The sequence below is a fragment of the Papio anubis genome, chromosome 4 (assembly GCF_008728515.1).
Source record: "Papio anubis isolate 15944 chromosome 4, Panubis1.0, whole genome shotgun sequence".
NCBI classification, from domain to species: Eukaryota; Metazoa; Chordata; class Mammalia; order Primates; family Cercopithecidae; genus Papio; species Papio anubis.
This window is the reverse complement of record NC_044979.1, coordinates 160,716,098-160,731,184: the sequence shown is the minus strand read 5'-3', so window position 1 is coordinate 160,731,184 and position 15,087 is coordinate 160,716,098. Positions and strand designations below refer to the sequence as shown.

General features: G+C 36.3%; 2 protein-coding genes across 2 annotated transcripts in view; both read left to right on the top strand.

Moving 5' to 3' along the window:
• MRPL39 (mitochondrial ribosomal protein L39) overlaps positions 1-15,087 on the top strand; it is a 237,171-nt gene that overhangs the window by 172,428 nt on the left and 49,656 nt on the right. The gene's annotated exons all lie outside the window — the stretch shown is intronic.
• Positions 1,313-9,587, top strand: LOC108584917 (putative uncharacterized protein encoded by LINC00158). Its single transcript, XM_017956500.3, has 2 exons — positions 1,313-4,619; positions 5,778-9,587. The coding sequence occupies exons 1-2, from the start codon at positions 4,482-4,484 to the stop codon at positions 5,895-5,897; spliced, it is 258 nt and encodes an 85-aa protein (XP_017811989.1). The 5' UTR covers positions 1,313-4,481; the 3' UTR covers positions 5,898-9,587.

Genomic DNA, 15,087 nt, shown 5'->3' with positions numbered 1-15,087 from the left:
ATCTTTGTTGGTTTAAAGTCTGTTTCATTAGAGACTAGGATAGCAACCCCTGCCTTTTTTTTTTTTTTTTGCTTTCCATTTGCTTGGTAAATATTCCTCCCTCTCTTTATTTTGAGCCTATGTGTGTCTTTGCATGTGAGATGGGTCTCCTGAATACAGCACACTGATGGGCTTGACTCTGTATCAAATTTGCAAAACTGTGTCTTTTAATTGGAGCATTCTGCCTGTTTACATTTAAGGTTAATATTGTCATGTGTGAATTTGGTCCTGTCAGTATGATGCTAGCTCGTAATTTTGCCCATTAGTTGATGCAGTTTCTTTATAGTGTCAATGGTTTTTACAATTTGGTAGGTTTCTACAGTGGCCGGTACTGGTTTTTCCTTTCCATATTTAGTGCTTTTTTCAGGAGCTATTGTAAGGCAGGCCTGGCGGTGATAAAATCTCTCAGCATTTGCTTGTGTGTAAATACTTTTATTTCTCCTTCGCTTATGAAGCTTAGTTTGGCTGGATATGCTATTCTGGGTTAAAAATTCTTTTCTTTAAGAATGTTGACTATTGGTCCCCACTCTCTTCTGGCTTGTAGGGTTTCTGCCAAGAGATTCGCTGTTAGTCTGATGGGCTTCCCTTTGTGTGTAACCCGACCTTTCTCTCTGGCTGCCCTTAACATTTTTTCCTTTATTTCAACCTTGGTGAATCTGACGATTTTGTGTCTTGGGGTGCTCTTTCGATGCATATCTTTGTGGTGTTCTCTGTATTTCCTGAATTTGAATGTTGGCCTGTCTTGCTAGGTTGGGGAAGTTCTCCTGGATCCTGAAGAGTGCTTTCCAACTTGGTTACATTCTCCCTGTCGCTTTCAGGTACACCAATCAAACATAGGGTTGGTCTTTTCACATAGTCCCATATTTCTTGGAGGCTTTGTTCATTGCTTTTCATTCTTTTTTCTCTAATCTTGTCTTCACACTTTATTTCATTAAGTTGATCCTCAATCTTTGATATCCTTTCTTCTGCTTGATTGATTCAGGTGTTGATACTTGTGTATGCCTCACGAAGTTCTCGTGCTGTGTTTTTCAGCTCCATCAGGTCATTTGTGTTCGTCTCTAAACGGGTTATTCTACTGAGCTATTCCTCTAACCTTTTTTCAAGGTTCTTAGCTTCCTTGCATTGGGTTACAGCATGCTCCTTTAGCTCAGTGCTGTTTGTTATTACCTACCTTCTGAGCCTACTTCTGTCAATTCATCAAACTCATTCTCCGTCCAGTTTTTTCCCCTTGCTGGCGAAGAGTTGTGATCCTTTGGAGGAAAAGAGGTGTTCTGGTTTTTGGAATTTTCAGCCTTTTTGTGCTGGTTTTTCCTCATCTTCATGGATTCATCTATCTTTGTTCTTTGATGTTGGTGACCTTCGGCTGGGGTTTTCGTGTGGACATCTTTTTTGGTGATGTTGATGCTATTCCTTAATGTTTGTAAGTTTTCCTTCTAACAGGCCCCTCTGCTGCAGGTCTGCTGGAGTTTACCGTTCCAGACCCTGTTTGCCTGGGTATCTCTAGCAGAGGCTACAAAACAGCCTGGATTGCTGCCTGTTCCTTCCTCTGGAAGTTTCCTCCTAGAGGGGCACCTGCTGGATGCCAGCCAGTGCTCTCCTGTATGAGATGTCTGTCGACCCTTGCTGGGAGGTGTCTCCCAGTCAGGAGGCACGGGAATCAGGGACCCACTTGAGGAGGCAGTCTGTCCTTTAGCAGAGCTTGAGTGCTGTGCTGGGAGATCCGCTGCTCTCTTTGGAACTGGCAGGCAGAAACGTTTAAGTCTGTTGAGGCTGCGCCCATAGCTGCCCCTTCCCCCAGGTGCTCTGTCCCAAGGAGATGGAAGTTTTATCTGTAAGCCTCTGACTGGGGCTGCTGCCTTTCTTTCAGAGTTGGCCTGCTCAGAGAGGGGGAATCTAGAGAGTAAGACATCAGTTTTCCAGTACATAATTCAAGGCTGCCATGTCCCTCACCTGGATCAATAGATTAGCTTCCTGCATCCTTTTGACCCTTTTCTAATTTCTTATCTGTACTGTAGCAAGGCTGGCATTTTGAATTTCAAGCCTCATCATATCATTATTCTTTAAAAATATTCAATGGTTTGTCATTTTATTGAGTAAAGTTCAAAAATTATTGTTCCAGATAATCTAAGGTAAAGTTTTAATTTCTGGACCCTAATTTCTACACCCCCATTTCACATCTGGCTTCTCTTCATTTAGCTATACAGGTTTTTTGTCATCTCCTTGGTCCAATCATATGCTTTCTGGCCATACAATCTGTTCTCTTTACTTGCCCCTCTCCCTCCCACCCCTCATTCTCAAGACACTATTCTCTTTCAGAGATTTTACCATAATTGGGATTTACTCATATAATCCTTTGATTATTGTCTGTGTCCACCTGCCAGATCAGAAATGTGAAGAAGTCTTAAAGGGCTTGTGTTTCTCTTTCCCTTCACTATTGCATCTCTGTTGTAGCAAAGTGCTGGCACATAACAGAAGCTCAACAAATGAAGGCATTGTCTCAACTAATGCTTCATATCAACACTACCTCAGAAGTATTTTAATTCCTCAATTTCCGTGTGCAGCCAGAGAGGTTGATTTGATTCATCAACATGCCCAAGACTGTACAGCTAGTAGAAGGAAGAACTTGGAACTGAAAGCAGATCATGCTGTTTTTATTCCACACTACATTTTAGACCTCCCTGTTTCTTAAGCTTGGGGGTGGATAATAGGAACCATGTGATTTTCCTACTCCACCCCCTCCTTTTTTTGTTATTAAATTGTACTGGAAATTTGGGCTTTCAGTGATTGCATTTTTTTCTGAACATGCATTTTTTTTTCTTTTTTTTTTTTTTTTTTTTAGAAAAATGAACTGACTAATTTTTTAGAATGAAATGTGATTAAGAGAAAATAATCTCTGATGGACCCATAACCAGGAACTCTGGATATTTTTGATTAAGTGGAAGAAAAATACAGACTTTGGCAATTGAGACAATCTTCATTAATAAATAAAAGGATTGTTCCAGATATGCTACAAAATAAATACATTGAGAAGATGTGAAAAGCAAAATGGTTTAATACACAGACAAAATTTTAGTGTCTCTATTGGTAATAATCAGAATAAGTTGTTTGATTATACCATTTTAATTTAGCTGGACCACAGAAAATGTTGGTATTTGGCCATTTGGGGCCATGAAACAACATTTTCTTTATTTCCCATCAGCCCATTGAAAAGAGGCTGACTTTGGTTGAATTTGCTGACAGGTGTGTTGGTTCTTCTTTCTTCCCCATTTCTATATGTTTATCCATCTTCCATGTGGAAGCTGTGGACTAGTTGGAGGTTATCTGCTACTTGATCAAAAAGGATAAAGAAGTTCATGAACCTTCAATGACCTGTGTACTTATAACTCTCTTTTAGAGAAAATGGCCTGAAGCAGCATCTTCTTGCAAACTTTTATATGACATTTACTTACATTGAGTGAAAACAATGGGTTCAATGGATTGGACCAGAAATCAGGAGGTAAAGTGTACTAGTGAGAAGCAGATGAGAAATAATGCGAATTAAGAGAGATGATCTCTGTTTCTGATTTTTCAGTTCCCAATATATTTATAAGAGGTCTAGGTGTATTTTATTTTTCACTTGTGAATATCTATGAAGTTGTCCTTCATAGTCTTCCAGTAAAAATATTTTTATTTGCCCTCATTTGGGAAAACTTTTTTCGTCACTGAATAAACCCTGACCAGCACAATAATTAAATGGGGGTAATGTCATGTATATAATATAAACTCTAAAGATAACGAAATACATCTACTTAAAAAGAAAAATGTTCTTTCTCTTGTGAAACCTAGGTTTCAGAATGGAAGTATATTTTATATTGGCCAATTGGACTGGCTGTGAAAGACCAGCAACCAAGCAAAAGTAGATGTTGCTTTAATGAGGTATAAACTATATCTTGTTAAATAGGTCTTATCTTAGACAAGTAGTATAAATGTATACCCAAACATCATTCATTTGCAATACAGAGGCATTTAGAAGTGATTCACATGGATTTTTCCTTTTATTTTTGGAAAAGATTAAGCTTCTGCTGTGTATGGACCTGTGGCTACATTGTGAAATTTAGTTATGAAGCTATTAAATCAATTAGTCTAGACCTCAAATCTTATTTCCTATGAAAAGCCTCAGATTTGTAGCTGTATGAACAAATGTTTTTGGCTTTTTTTTTTTTTTTTTTTTTTTTTTGCGCTAGAACGGAGAGAACACACTGGAGATCACAAATGCATTTATTCTTTTTCACCAACTGTTTCATTGGCCTTAAAAAATACTGGGCTAAACTTAAGTGGTAAAGATCTGAAATAAAAAGATTAATCTTTATGTCTGAACAGCAATTTTTCATAGGTCTGTAATATCTTGCATTTCCTTATCTATGGATAAGGAGATCTGGAATTGATCTACATTTTCTTTAGTAATGTTTTCTCTGTTTATTAAGAACAGATATCTTCATCTCCTTCATGCATTATCCTTTCTAACAGATGTCAGTAGGATCCAGAGCCATTTTGGAACTTTACCAAGGATTAAGGATGAGCACAGATCACATCAAGAGTCTGTAAGAAGATGGTATTTCTGATTTAGACCCATAAGGACAGTATCTTATAATTGTGAGCAAAAATTGCATTTGAAGGATTATGTTTCTTTTTCCTGACAAGTAAGATGTTGCATACTATGGAATGTAAATTTTTATGGTGATTGGAGAGGAACTGAGCTCCTTTCTAGCTCAGTTCCTTTCTAGCTCAGTTCCTTTCTAGCTCAGTCCCTTTCCAATCACCATAAAAATGGAAGCACCAACCTTCAACGAAATATGCTGAGCTTGAGATTTTGCATAGTCTCTCATTTATTCCTTCTAGAATCAGTAAAGTGCATTAGGATTCGGAAGACTCCATTTGTTCTATTTGCTCTCCATTGCATTATGACTTCATTAGGGCACTGGTAACAAATGTATATACCTTCTAAATACCTATGATGGCTAGGTGACTACATGTTGGGCAAAATGGGATAAGACAATATCATTTTAACATGCTTCAAGTACTATGTCAAGGCCTTACTATGTACTATTTCATTTTAATCCTAAAAAAACCACTCAAAAGAAGGTATGATTGGGTATATTTTATAGATACAGAGGCTAGAGTTCAGAGACATGAATCTGCCTGGCCCCGTCTGCACATACACAATTATTAGGTTAAGTGGATGTTTCAGGAGTCAAATCCGAGTTCATTTTGTTCCAAATCTGCTTCTCTTAATTAATATACTCTACTACTTCCAGATACCATTATTTACCTTTAAGAGACTGAAATTCTAATGATACCGGTAAACCTGTTAGTAATCAACCAAGCAGGTTACGATGAAAGATAGTATAGACTCTAAGAGGCTATAGAGAAGGCAACTAAGCTGGGTTGACAGGATGAGACATGGCATTCTGGAGAAGGTAACTGGTGAGGGAGTAACAGGCAACCCACCACGGTGATGGAAGGAAGCCATATTTCGGGCACTGGGCAGGGAGTGTGCACATGCTGGAAACAACACATCATTTTTGTAAAGTTGGGACCCGGAATGAAAATAGGGGAGTGATTGAGGATGAGAGTAAAGCGTAGGAGCCTTGTGTGGCATCATTTATAGCACCCTTAACAGATTGGATTTTTCTCTAAATCAGTGGGAAGATGTTGATGATTTTATGAATAAGAGTAATATGATTAAATCTGAATTTTAGAAATATCACTTTGGAGGCTATGTGCAGATCATATTCGGAAGTGACCAAGACTGGAGGCAGGGACACCAGAGTTTTCTGTTAAAAACTGGTCCATGCAAGAAAAGACGACTCCTAAAGTGAGACAGTGATCATTAGGATGAAGAGGAAGAGAAGATTTGAGGAATACTTGGAAACAGAATTTTCTGAATTTACTGGTTGAATTGAATGTGAAGAGGAGATGAATAAAGAAGAAAACATCCTTAAAGATGATTACTAATTTTCTGTCTTGACTGAGTGTTTGATCAAATGAGTGGCTACACAGGAGGAACAGTTTATTGTGAAAATGATGGGGTACCTCTACAGGACACCCAGAGAGGGAGGTTTAGAATTGTACATATGGATCTGGAGTTCTGCAGAGAGGTCCAAGCTAAAGATATGCTTCTGGAACTCATCAGCATAGAGGTGGTAGTTCAAGTCAGTAGAGAGGAAGAGACCTTTAGGGACAGTGTGAAGAAAGAGAAAGGAGAGGATGAGTAGAGAAGCTCCAACATTTAGAGGGTGGGTGGGGGAAAAGGAGCCTGTGAAAAGTATAGAATAGAATAAACCATGTAGATAGAAAGGAATCCAGGAATGACTACAGTTAATAAAACAAAGGGAGGTGAGAACGACCAGAAGGGATGAGGAGCAGCTTCACATTCGACAGAGAAGTGAAAAAGTCTGAAAATAATCTTTTGGATTTAGCAACAGAATGATGATTGAGTTAACATTTCTCTTCAGTTTAGTAACTTTTGTTCCTCAAGCTCCTGATAGGGATAGGGCTTAGTGTGGTTAGGGTTGGCTCAGGAGAGAGGTGTAGATTCAGGGTTTATACACCACTGCAATATTCACAAAAGAGGTGGTATGGTAGAATAGATTTTTTTTCTCCTTGAAATAAAATTATAAAAATAAACCCTATTTAATGTCTTTCTCTATTTGTGTACCCCACCCAAGGAAATCAAGGGATTTCTCCATTAGAAGGAATTGCCATAGGAGTAAGAATTTACTCCTTTCCACTTTCAGAGCCCCCTCTGAGCATAAACTATACAGCAAACATTGGATGAATAATGTGTATTTTCAGTATCAGATGCTGTGGGTGTTCAAATTATGTGTTTGTATATTAGCTTTAAGAACATAACTTCTACCACTCAGACCAAGTTAGAATTGTGTTCTTACACCTTGTGACACTGAGCAATAAATCAGAAACAGAAATTTTCAGTGCATGAGCTTGAGTCAGATAGGTCTGTGTTTGGACATCACCTCACACTTTCTAGGGGATCATGGGAAATCAATTTATTTTAGTTCCAATTTCTCTGTAGGTGAAGTGGGAATGATGATATCTACCTTGTAAGGTTTTCATAAGTATTTAAGGAGATAATGTACATTCAGCCTTTAAACAGTTCTTTGCAAATAATCACTGCTCAATAAATGTTAACCAGTATTATTTTCATTCTAATTTTTAAAGTCAACCTTTCTTCTCTGCTTTGGGACACATCCTTGATTGCTGCTTTTCAGACATTGCTCCCACACCTTGCCACACTCCACTCTTCTTAGGGTCCTCAGTCTTTCCTTTTTAAATTCTTTCTTGTTACCAGTCATGCCCAGGGATCACTTGCCTTAAACAAATCAACGTTTTTCTTTGGATATTGACGCCTATTTAATAAACTTAGAGTTTATTTTTTCTTTTCATGATCAACTCTTACAATGAGTAGTCTACACTTGCTCTCAGTTTTTTCATTTCGTTTTATTTGTAAACTTTGAAATTAAATCTTAGCCTACTGGAACATAGACTCCTGAAATGGCTCATTGGTGACATATTGCTAGTGAAAATAAATGGCCTTTTAAAATCTTCCACCTCTTGGGTCATTCAGCTGCATGTGATTTTCTTGAGAACCTCGTCTTTGAAAAACTTCCTACTCTTCTGTTATGTGTCACCACAACATCCTCAATCTTTTCTTCATGAGTCCCACTTTTCCCTCCCACATCGCAGTCATTGGAGTTTCTCAAGGATTAGTCCTTAGCTTTCTCTTCTCCTTTTCACACCAATCCCTTCACAGAGTTTTATTGACTTAGAGTTTTTACCATGCTCTTGATGATGAAAAGCGTCACATCTATATCTGTGTTCTGACCTTTTAACTCGTACTCAACCTCTGTGTCTCCAAATATGGGACCCCTAGATTTCCTGTCATTGTCTCATTGTCTTCAGTAGATAAGCTTGACTGTCACCCTTTTTTTGAGCTTGACTATTTTTCAGTCAACAAAGACTTCTACCCTTTAAAAAAATTATTTTTAGGTGGTACCATTCAGATTAGAATCTGCCTTAAACTCTGTGAAAACCCTATCATCCCTAGCTTCTATGTGCTTTGAGGTCAGCACCCACATTTATATTTCTTGTGTGAAACTCAAGTACTTCACAATTAACTAGTGTGTCCACTTTGAAAAAATGTCAGTGTTGTACATGGAAAACAAAAGATAGGTAAACATCAGATTAGAAATACTGTTATACCCTAGAGTGGTCTAATACTTATTTGGGAATTTGTATTGTCAGGCTAAAGTTTGTTTAATAATATTAATAGACATAATTAGAAGTGAGATTTAAGTGATTAAATATTGAGGATCATATAAAACAGACATACTAAACAAATTTTTTTTCTTTTTTTTTGTTAATTACTTGGCATTTGAACTTAATATAATTTAATATGTTTCTCCATAACTCTGGTTAAGAAATGAATAGGAAATTTTCAATGGAAGTATTAAACGGGATATTTAGCAAACACTTTATGAGCCACAATTTGAAGAATGTTGTTATTTCTCAATATAATTACTTTCATTAAAATCCAGTAAATTTGATTTGTGCAGTTAACTAGAAAAAAGTGCTTGGGTAGTAAATTCTGTGTTGAAGAAATATTTTGCTTTGTGTGGTATTGAGCAAAGCTTTCTTAAACTTTCATGTTTTTCATTTGAAAATATTCAGGCTAAATCTCAAACAAATGGTAGATTCAGTAAAGTCAAACAAAACACTTTTTGGAACAGATCCATACAAAAAGGAAGCAATTTTTCATAGATTTGAACAAAATGACTAAATTTCCCTTATTCCTACTTAGTGTACAGCTCAGTCACAGTACATAGACTTGTTTTGTGTATTTTCTGGTTAAGAAATGACTTAAATTCTGTTATGGATAGGGATACTTAGTAGGCCTCTTCCGGTGGTCAAATAATAATTTTGATACTATTTGGGGCTATATGTTAGTATACTGAAAGTCCACTTTGAATTATTTTCAACAGCTGAGTCACCGCAGTGATTTTGCAAATGACTTTTATATTTTTGCTTTGATTTCTCTATCACAATTCAAAGAAGGATTTTGATTAGACACTATACTAAACTATTTAATAATGAGAAAAATTTGAAGTCATTAACAAGAGAAAAGTGGAAAGCCAATAAAGTTTAGCAAAAATTTTGCCGAGAGAGATGAGGGCCAGATGTGGCTGAGTTACAGCTGAGATAAGTCAACAGCATCAATGTTTTATCCCAGTCTATCCAAAAGAAATGTGTCTCCAAGATGCCATATTTCTGCCTCCAAGTATCTGTTTTATTTGATGTGTTGCTACTGTGCTTTCATTTCTTCACTCCTTTATTCTATCAAAAATATGTGTATTACAATTTGCAATTGTAAATGTTTGGAACCAGCCTGAATGATATACCATGGAATACTACTCAGCAATGAAAAGGAATGAAATAATGGCATTTGCAGCAGCCTGGATGGAACTGGAGACTATTATTCTAACTAAAGTAACTCAGGAATGGAAGACCAAACATCATTGTTTTCACTCATATGTGGGAGCTAAACTATGAGGATGCAAAGGCATGAGAATGATACATTGGACTTTGGGGACTAAGGGGAGAAGGTAGGAGATGGCAAGGGATAAATGACTACATGTTGGGTACGATGTACCCTGCTTGGGTGATGGGTGCACCAAAATGTTAGAAATCACCACTAAAGAACTTATTCAAGTAACCAAACACCCTATGTTCCCCAAAAACCTATTTAAATAAAAAATTGACAAATTAAAAAAAAATGAATTAATCATAAAAAACCCAAAAACCAAAAACAAAAATATGTGTATTAAATACCAAATATGTGACCAGGTACCAATGATTGGCATTGCCTCTAAAGCATGTGAAGTTACAGCCTTGACTCTTGCTACGTTCTTCTCATTCATCTTTTACCCACGCCTTATTCCCAGATGAGAGTCACTTGCAAGAATCACAAGATGCTGAATGTGGGTTTTATACTTTGGGGATTGTGGGATTCGTGGAAGTTACAGTTGGGAAAATACGTATCTGGCTTTTGAACCCATCATATTTCCTCTGTTGTCTCTATACTAGAAACACCAAGAATTCAGTAAAAAGGGGTAAAACTTGGAAAGGCTGAAGCCTATTTTAAATAGATCAAGTCCTCCTAGAGTAGGGGAAGATGGCCACTGTGAATTACAAGACTAGGCTAATGATGCTGTGATATACATTTAGGTAGTAGTTGAGATGTAGAAGGTGGGAGACCCAAAAGAAAGTTAGCATAACTCTGTTTTATTATTATTTTTCCTACTGTAATGAATCACCTAAGCTTCCTCTTTCAATTCATGGGGTAATCTCTAAATAACTACAGAAGTGGGCTTGTAGACAGGTTCATTCTTTTCAAGATATTTTTATTCCAGCTGTGCATTTTTTGATATTCTATCTCCCTACTCTCTCTCATTGTCCTTTATATTTACACTCTGCATATTTTAAAAGAGTGATTCCTTTTCCTTGTAAATAATTAGAAATCATAGAAGTTTCTACATAAGCACAAAATAAACAATGCAGTGGTGTCCCTTTTATAATTAGAGTTATAAGATTGTAGAGAAAAATGATTGGAAATAGGTTGATTCTGTGAAGCTAGGAATAGAAAGAATAGAAGGGAAGAGGATTTGCATGGCACTTTTGTTTGATATCTAAAATCCAAGTTATTTTCATAAGGGCTTGTCAGTCCTAAAGAACATTCTCTATCTAGAGAGGAAAGTCACTATTGCAGAAGAGATAACCTCCTAGGGTGCATCCCCAGGGATTCCAGCTTCTTCAGGCTTCTCTGATCCAGTGTAAGTTACACAACTTACAATCAGTGGGGAATTTCCTTATTTGAAGTCTTGTCACTTCAGTGGCTTTCTAAATAGAAATGAGAAAACCCAGAAGGGTTTTGAAAAAAATTTTTTAGTTCTTCCTGGCAATTGCATGTATATTTTTTTCTGTATGTTATTTGGATGTGAGGAGCTGTCATTATCTTAGGAACGAATATGAAACAGTCTCTGGGAAATGGAATTTGATTTTGATTCAACAACAGGAAAATTCTACTATTTTTCTCCAGTAGCTCCACAATAAAAGGTATGTTCAATATCATTGAGAAGAAAGTCTACAAATGTTGCTTTTTCTTACAAATATTCTTTGGGATAAGTATAGTGAAGGCAAAATGTGAGTAATTAAGGGTATAAAATTGACATGTGGTTTGGTTTTCTTGATATTAAAAAAATGTATACTGTGGATAGTCATCTAGAAGTTTACTTCAAATTTCCACTGCCTTTCTTACGTAGAAACAGATATAATATTCCTTTTCTAAAAAGTGAAAAAGAGAAGTGACAAAGAACAAATGTTTCACGGTTCATTGATTATAGGACCGAAAATAAGAAGACTGCATGTGTGGTATGTGTGTATGTAAAAGTGAACAAGAGAAAGAGACAGAGAAAGAGGTGTTTGAGGCAGAATGGAGAGTTTTTGGTAAATAAAAAAGGGCTCATCTATACTTAAAACATAAAAGCTTAAATAGTGCAAAGTAGAAAAGAATGGCTATAAGGGAATACTAAGAAGAGAGAAATTGGTGAGATAGGATAAATAGGATATTTTCCATAACAATTTTAAAATGTCACAACTATATTTTTATTTCCTAAGCTCAAAGCTCTGTGATTATATATAACTGACATGACTAGGTTCTGATCATGACTTTGAACTACAGCAATTTATTATTTAGATTTGATTTATCTAGCTACCAAGTTGCTCACATTGTTGATAAAAAGGATTTAGTAAAATTAATGTAATTATTTATAATAATATTAGATCAATGAATCAGACTAGAATAATTCTCTAAAATGGTTTAAAGTCATTTAAATTAAATCTATTCAAACGTCTTTATTCCAGTGGTACTTTTCTCAATATTGTATCTCTTTTCCCTTTTTCTTTATCATTTTAATTTAAATAATCAAAAATAGAGTGCTTAAAGGAACTGTGTCAAAATACTGGTAAATTTGAAACTATTCTACTTATATCAGAAGTTTTATTAATACATTTGTGTTCAAATAGAAAAATCAATTTCCCTGGATAAATCTTTCTTTGGTTTATAAATTGTTAACTATTAGACCTCATTTCTGATGCTCATAGATATATAACATATTAGCAAACTCAGACATCTCTTTTCTTTGTTCCTTGTTCAGTTAGCTGTAGAAGACAAAAAGAATGCTTTCATGCTCACTGATTGCTGTCCTTCATTTTAGTATATTTATAGACCTAGCATATGTGTTGAAGCTTCAAAATGTTTTCCAATGTAATATAAATAGCAAATTTAATTTTGAACCTATTGATATTTGGAATAAATATGTAGCACAATGTTTGACCCATAGTAGATAATCAATTAGTTTTGTGGAAAGGATGAAATCTTCAAGTCGACTATTCTAGAAAAATCGGCTAGCTGGAATTTGCTCCATGAAAATAGAATGCTTTCCTGAACTTATATAGTATTTTGCAATTTCCTGCTGTAATTCAGAACTAAACCAAGACCTCTTAACTATAGATGTGTCTGAACCAATCTATCACCAATTCAACAAAAATGCTTTAAAAATAGTCCAAGAATTATTCCTTTGGATAAGTAACTGATATACTAGTTTATATTTAAATGACAAAATAATTCAGACATAGGAATTGAATGCTACCAAAGTATACAAAATTATAAGTGAAAATGAAATACCTAACCTTAAGGCACATGGCTGTTGCTGAATTGGGAATGTAGACAAGCTACTGTTGCTGTCGACAGTACTTGCCAAGGTCAGGTTCAATTAACGCCCAATGCCATGAACAGCACATCAAAACCACCCACCTTCACAAAAAACACTTGTGGGCACCAGGAACCATGGGCACATATTCAAGAAGAGGCTAATAACTTAGAAACAAAGAGACTCTCATATTTCCCCTTATTTCCATATTGTTTGTGATGAATAAAGCCTTAATATCATACATATCCAAATAATTCTAATAAACTACTCAAAACGTACTTTTTAGATTATGAAAACACATGTAAAATGATTTTTTTTTTTTCTGGAACATCAATTCCCTATGGTTTAAGGGAAGATAAATATTAAGTGTCTTAGAGATACATTATGAAACCTCCTGGGTTTCATGTTTGCCCCAATCGATGAATCTGTCTTTTCTGATAAGAAATGCTCCTAATATTCTTGTAGGTTATAGAATTTAAAGAGATTATAAAAATCACTCCTTCCTTCATTCTTTAAATCACTTACCAAATATGGAGAGTCTCTTAAGTTTATAGTGGGAGTAGAGAAATAAGAAAGACAGAAATAGCCTGTCTTCATGGGATGAAACATGAAAAAATTATTACACTTAAAAACTATGAAGAAAAAGCTATCATCAGTTCCAAAAGTTGAAAGGGACATTTCAGTTAGACAGGAGGAATAAGTTCAAGAGACCTATTGTATATCATGACTATAGTTTATAACAATATACTGTATACTTGAAAATTACTGAGTATGAGGTAATACATGTGTTAATTTGTTTGATTTAGCCATTCCACCATGTATACATAAAATTAAACCATGTTGTATACCATAAATATGTAAATTTTTATTTGTCAATTCAAAAGCAATTGGAAGAAACAAACGAGAAAAACAGACGCACACAGCATGGTGGTTTGCTTTTTACTGTGGTCTTTTTCATGTTCTTCTATGCACCTGTAATGCCCCCTTCAGGCATTCATGTTCCACTTTCTAGGCTGGGCTCAGGGAGCCATCTCTGCCTTTTTCTAGTGCCTTGTGCCTGTGTATGTACCTCTCTCATTGTCCTCACTATGCTATTAAAATCGATCTCTTTATAAGTCTGTTTCTATCAGTGGATTACACACTTCTTGAGGATGGTGACAGATATTATCTTTCAACCCTAGTCATAGTGATGCAATTGAAAAGTGGATGAGTTGATTTTCTGAAGGTTGAATTCTTGGCAGGAGGCATAATGAAGAAGAAAACTTCACTTCTCTGGAGACAGGAAGTCTGAATTCAACTCTGTGGCTACCACTTACAAGTTCATAGGAACTGAAAACAAGGACACCAAGTGAACTTGTGTAGCCACTTTCAACGCTGAGCTGTGGCAGATGCTTTTGGTACTTTGCATCTCTTCCTCTTGGCCCCTCTCTGATTTCAGCCACTGTGACAGTGGTCAATCCCTCAGAGTTCAGAGACTCTTCTCTTGCTGGTAGCTATCTTCTGTTTTCCTGGGATTTGGCTCAGGAAAGAGGACACTGGAAGAGGCAGGGATTTTTGTCCTGGGGCAATCATTAACCAAGGACAATGGGAAGCTGTTGGATAAATTTTTCAGCCTCTTGTCTTTGGCTAGAAGTGGGAGAGGTGGAAGGGGATGACTCTGCAGGGCATTTGGTTTGCTTTTCAGAAGGCCTGACAGAAACAAACCCACATTTTAACACAGCTGTATGTTTCCTTTCCTTCTTCTCATTCTTCTAGTCATTTATTTCAGCTTCCTGGTGTCTCCTTCCAAATACACCACCTGCCCCCCAAATCCAAGTCCTTCTTTTAGGCTCTGCTATCGGGAAGACTCAAACCAAGACACCAGCCTAAGCTGCAGGGTTCTTAAGTGGTAACCTAATAAGGCCAGTACTTTTCTGTTTTGTTTCCACATAACACACAATATGATCTTCCTCCCAGCCTGTGCATGCATTTTCTCATTGATGGTTAGTTCCGGCCAAGGACAACTTGACTTTTTTTTTCTTTTTAATTGTCATTGTCTTAGAATATCTTCTCTCTATTTACTAGGCAAGATTTATGTAATTTTTGTATTTGTCTCATTTGTTGACAGGGAACCCTAAACAGAACACATGCACAAACTCATGCCATACCCTAAGGGACAAGGTGCCCCACATCTACTTGGAAATCTTCGGGATGCTCAATGGTAAATACTATAAGTTGCAAGATT

Excerpts from the sequence above, each read along its gene's own strand:
- LOC108584917 (XM_017956500.3), top strand. The coding sequence starts at position 4,482 with ATGTTTTCTCTGTTTATTAAGAACAGATATCTTCATCTCCTTCATGCA. Across the intron at positions 4,620-5,777 it reads ACAGATCACATCAAGAGTCT|AAATATCACTTTGGAGGCTA; the intron begins GTAAGAAGATGG and ends TCTGAATTTTAG.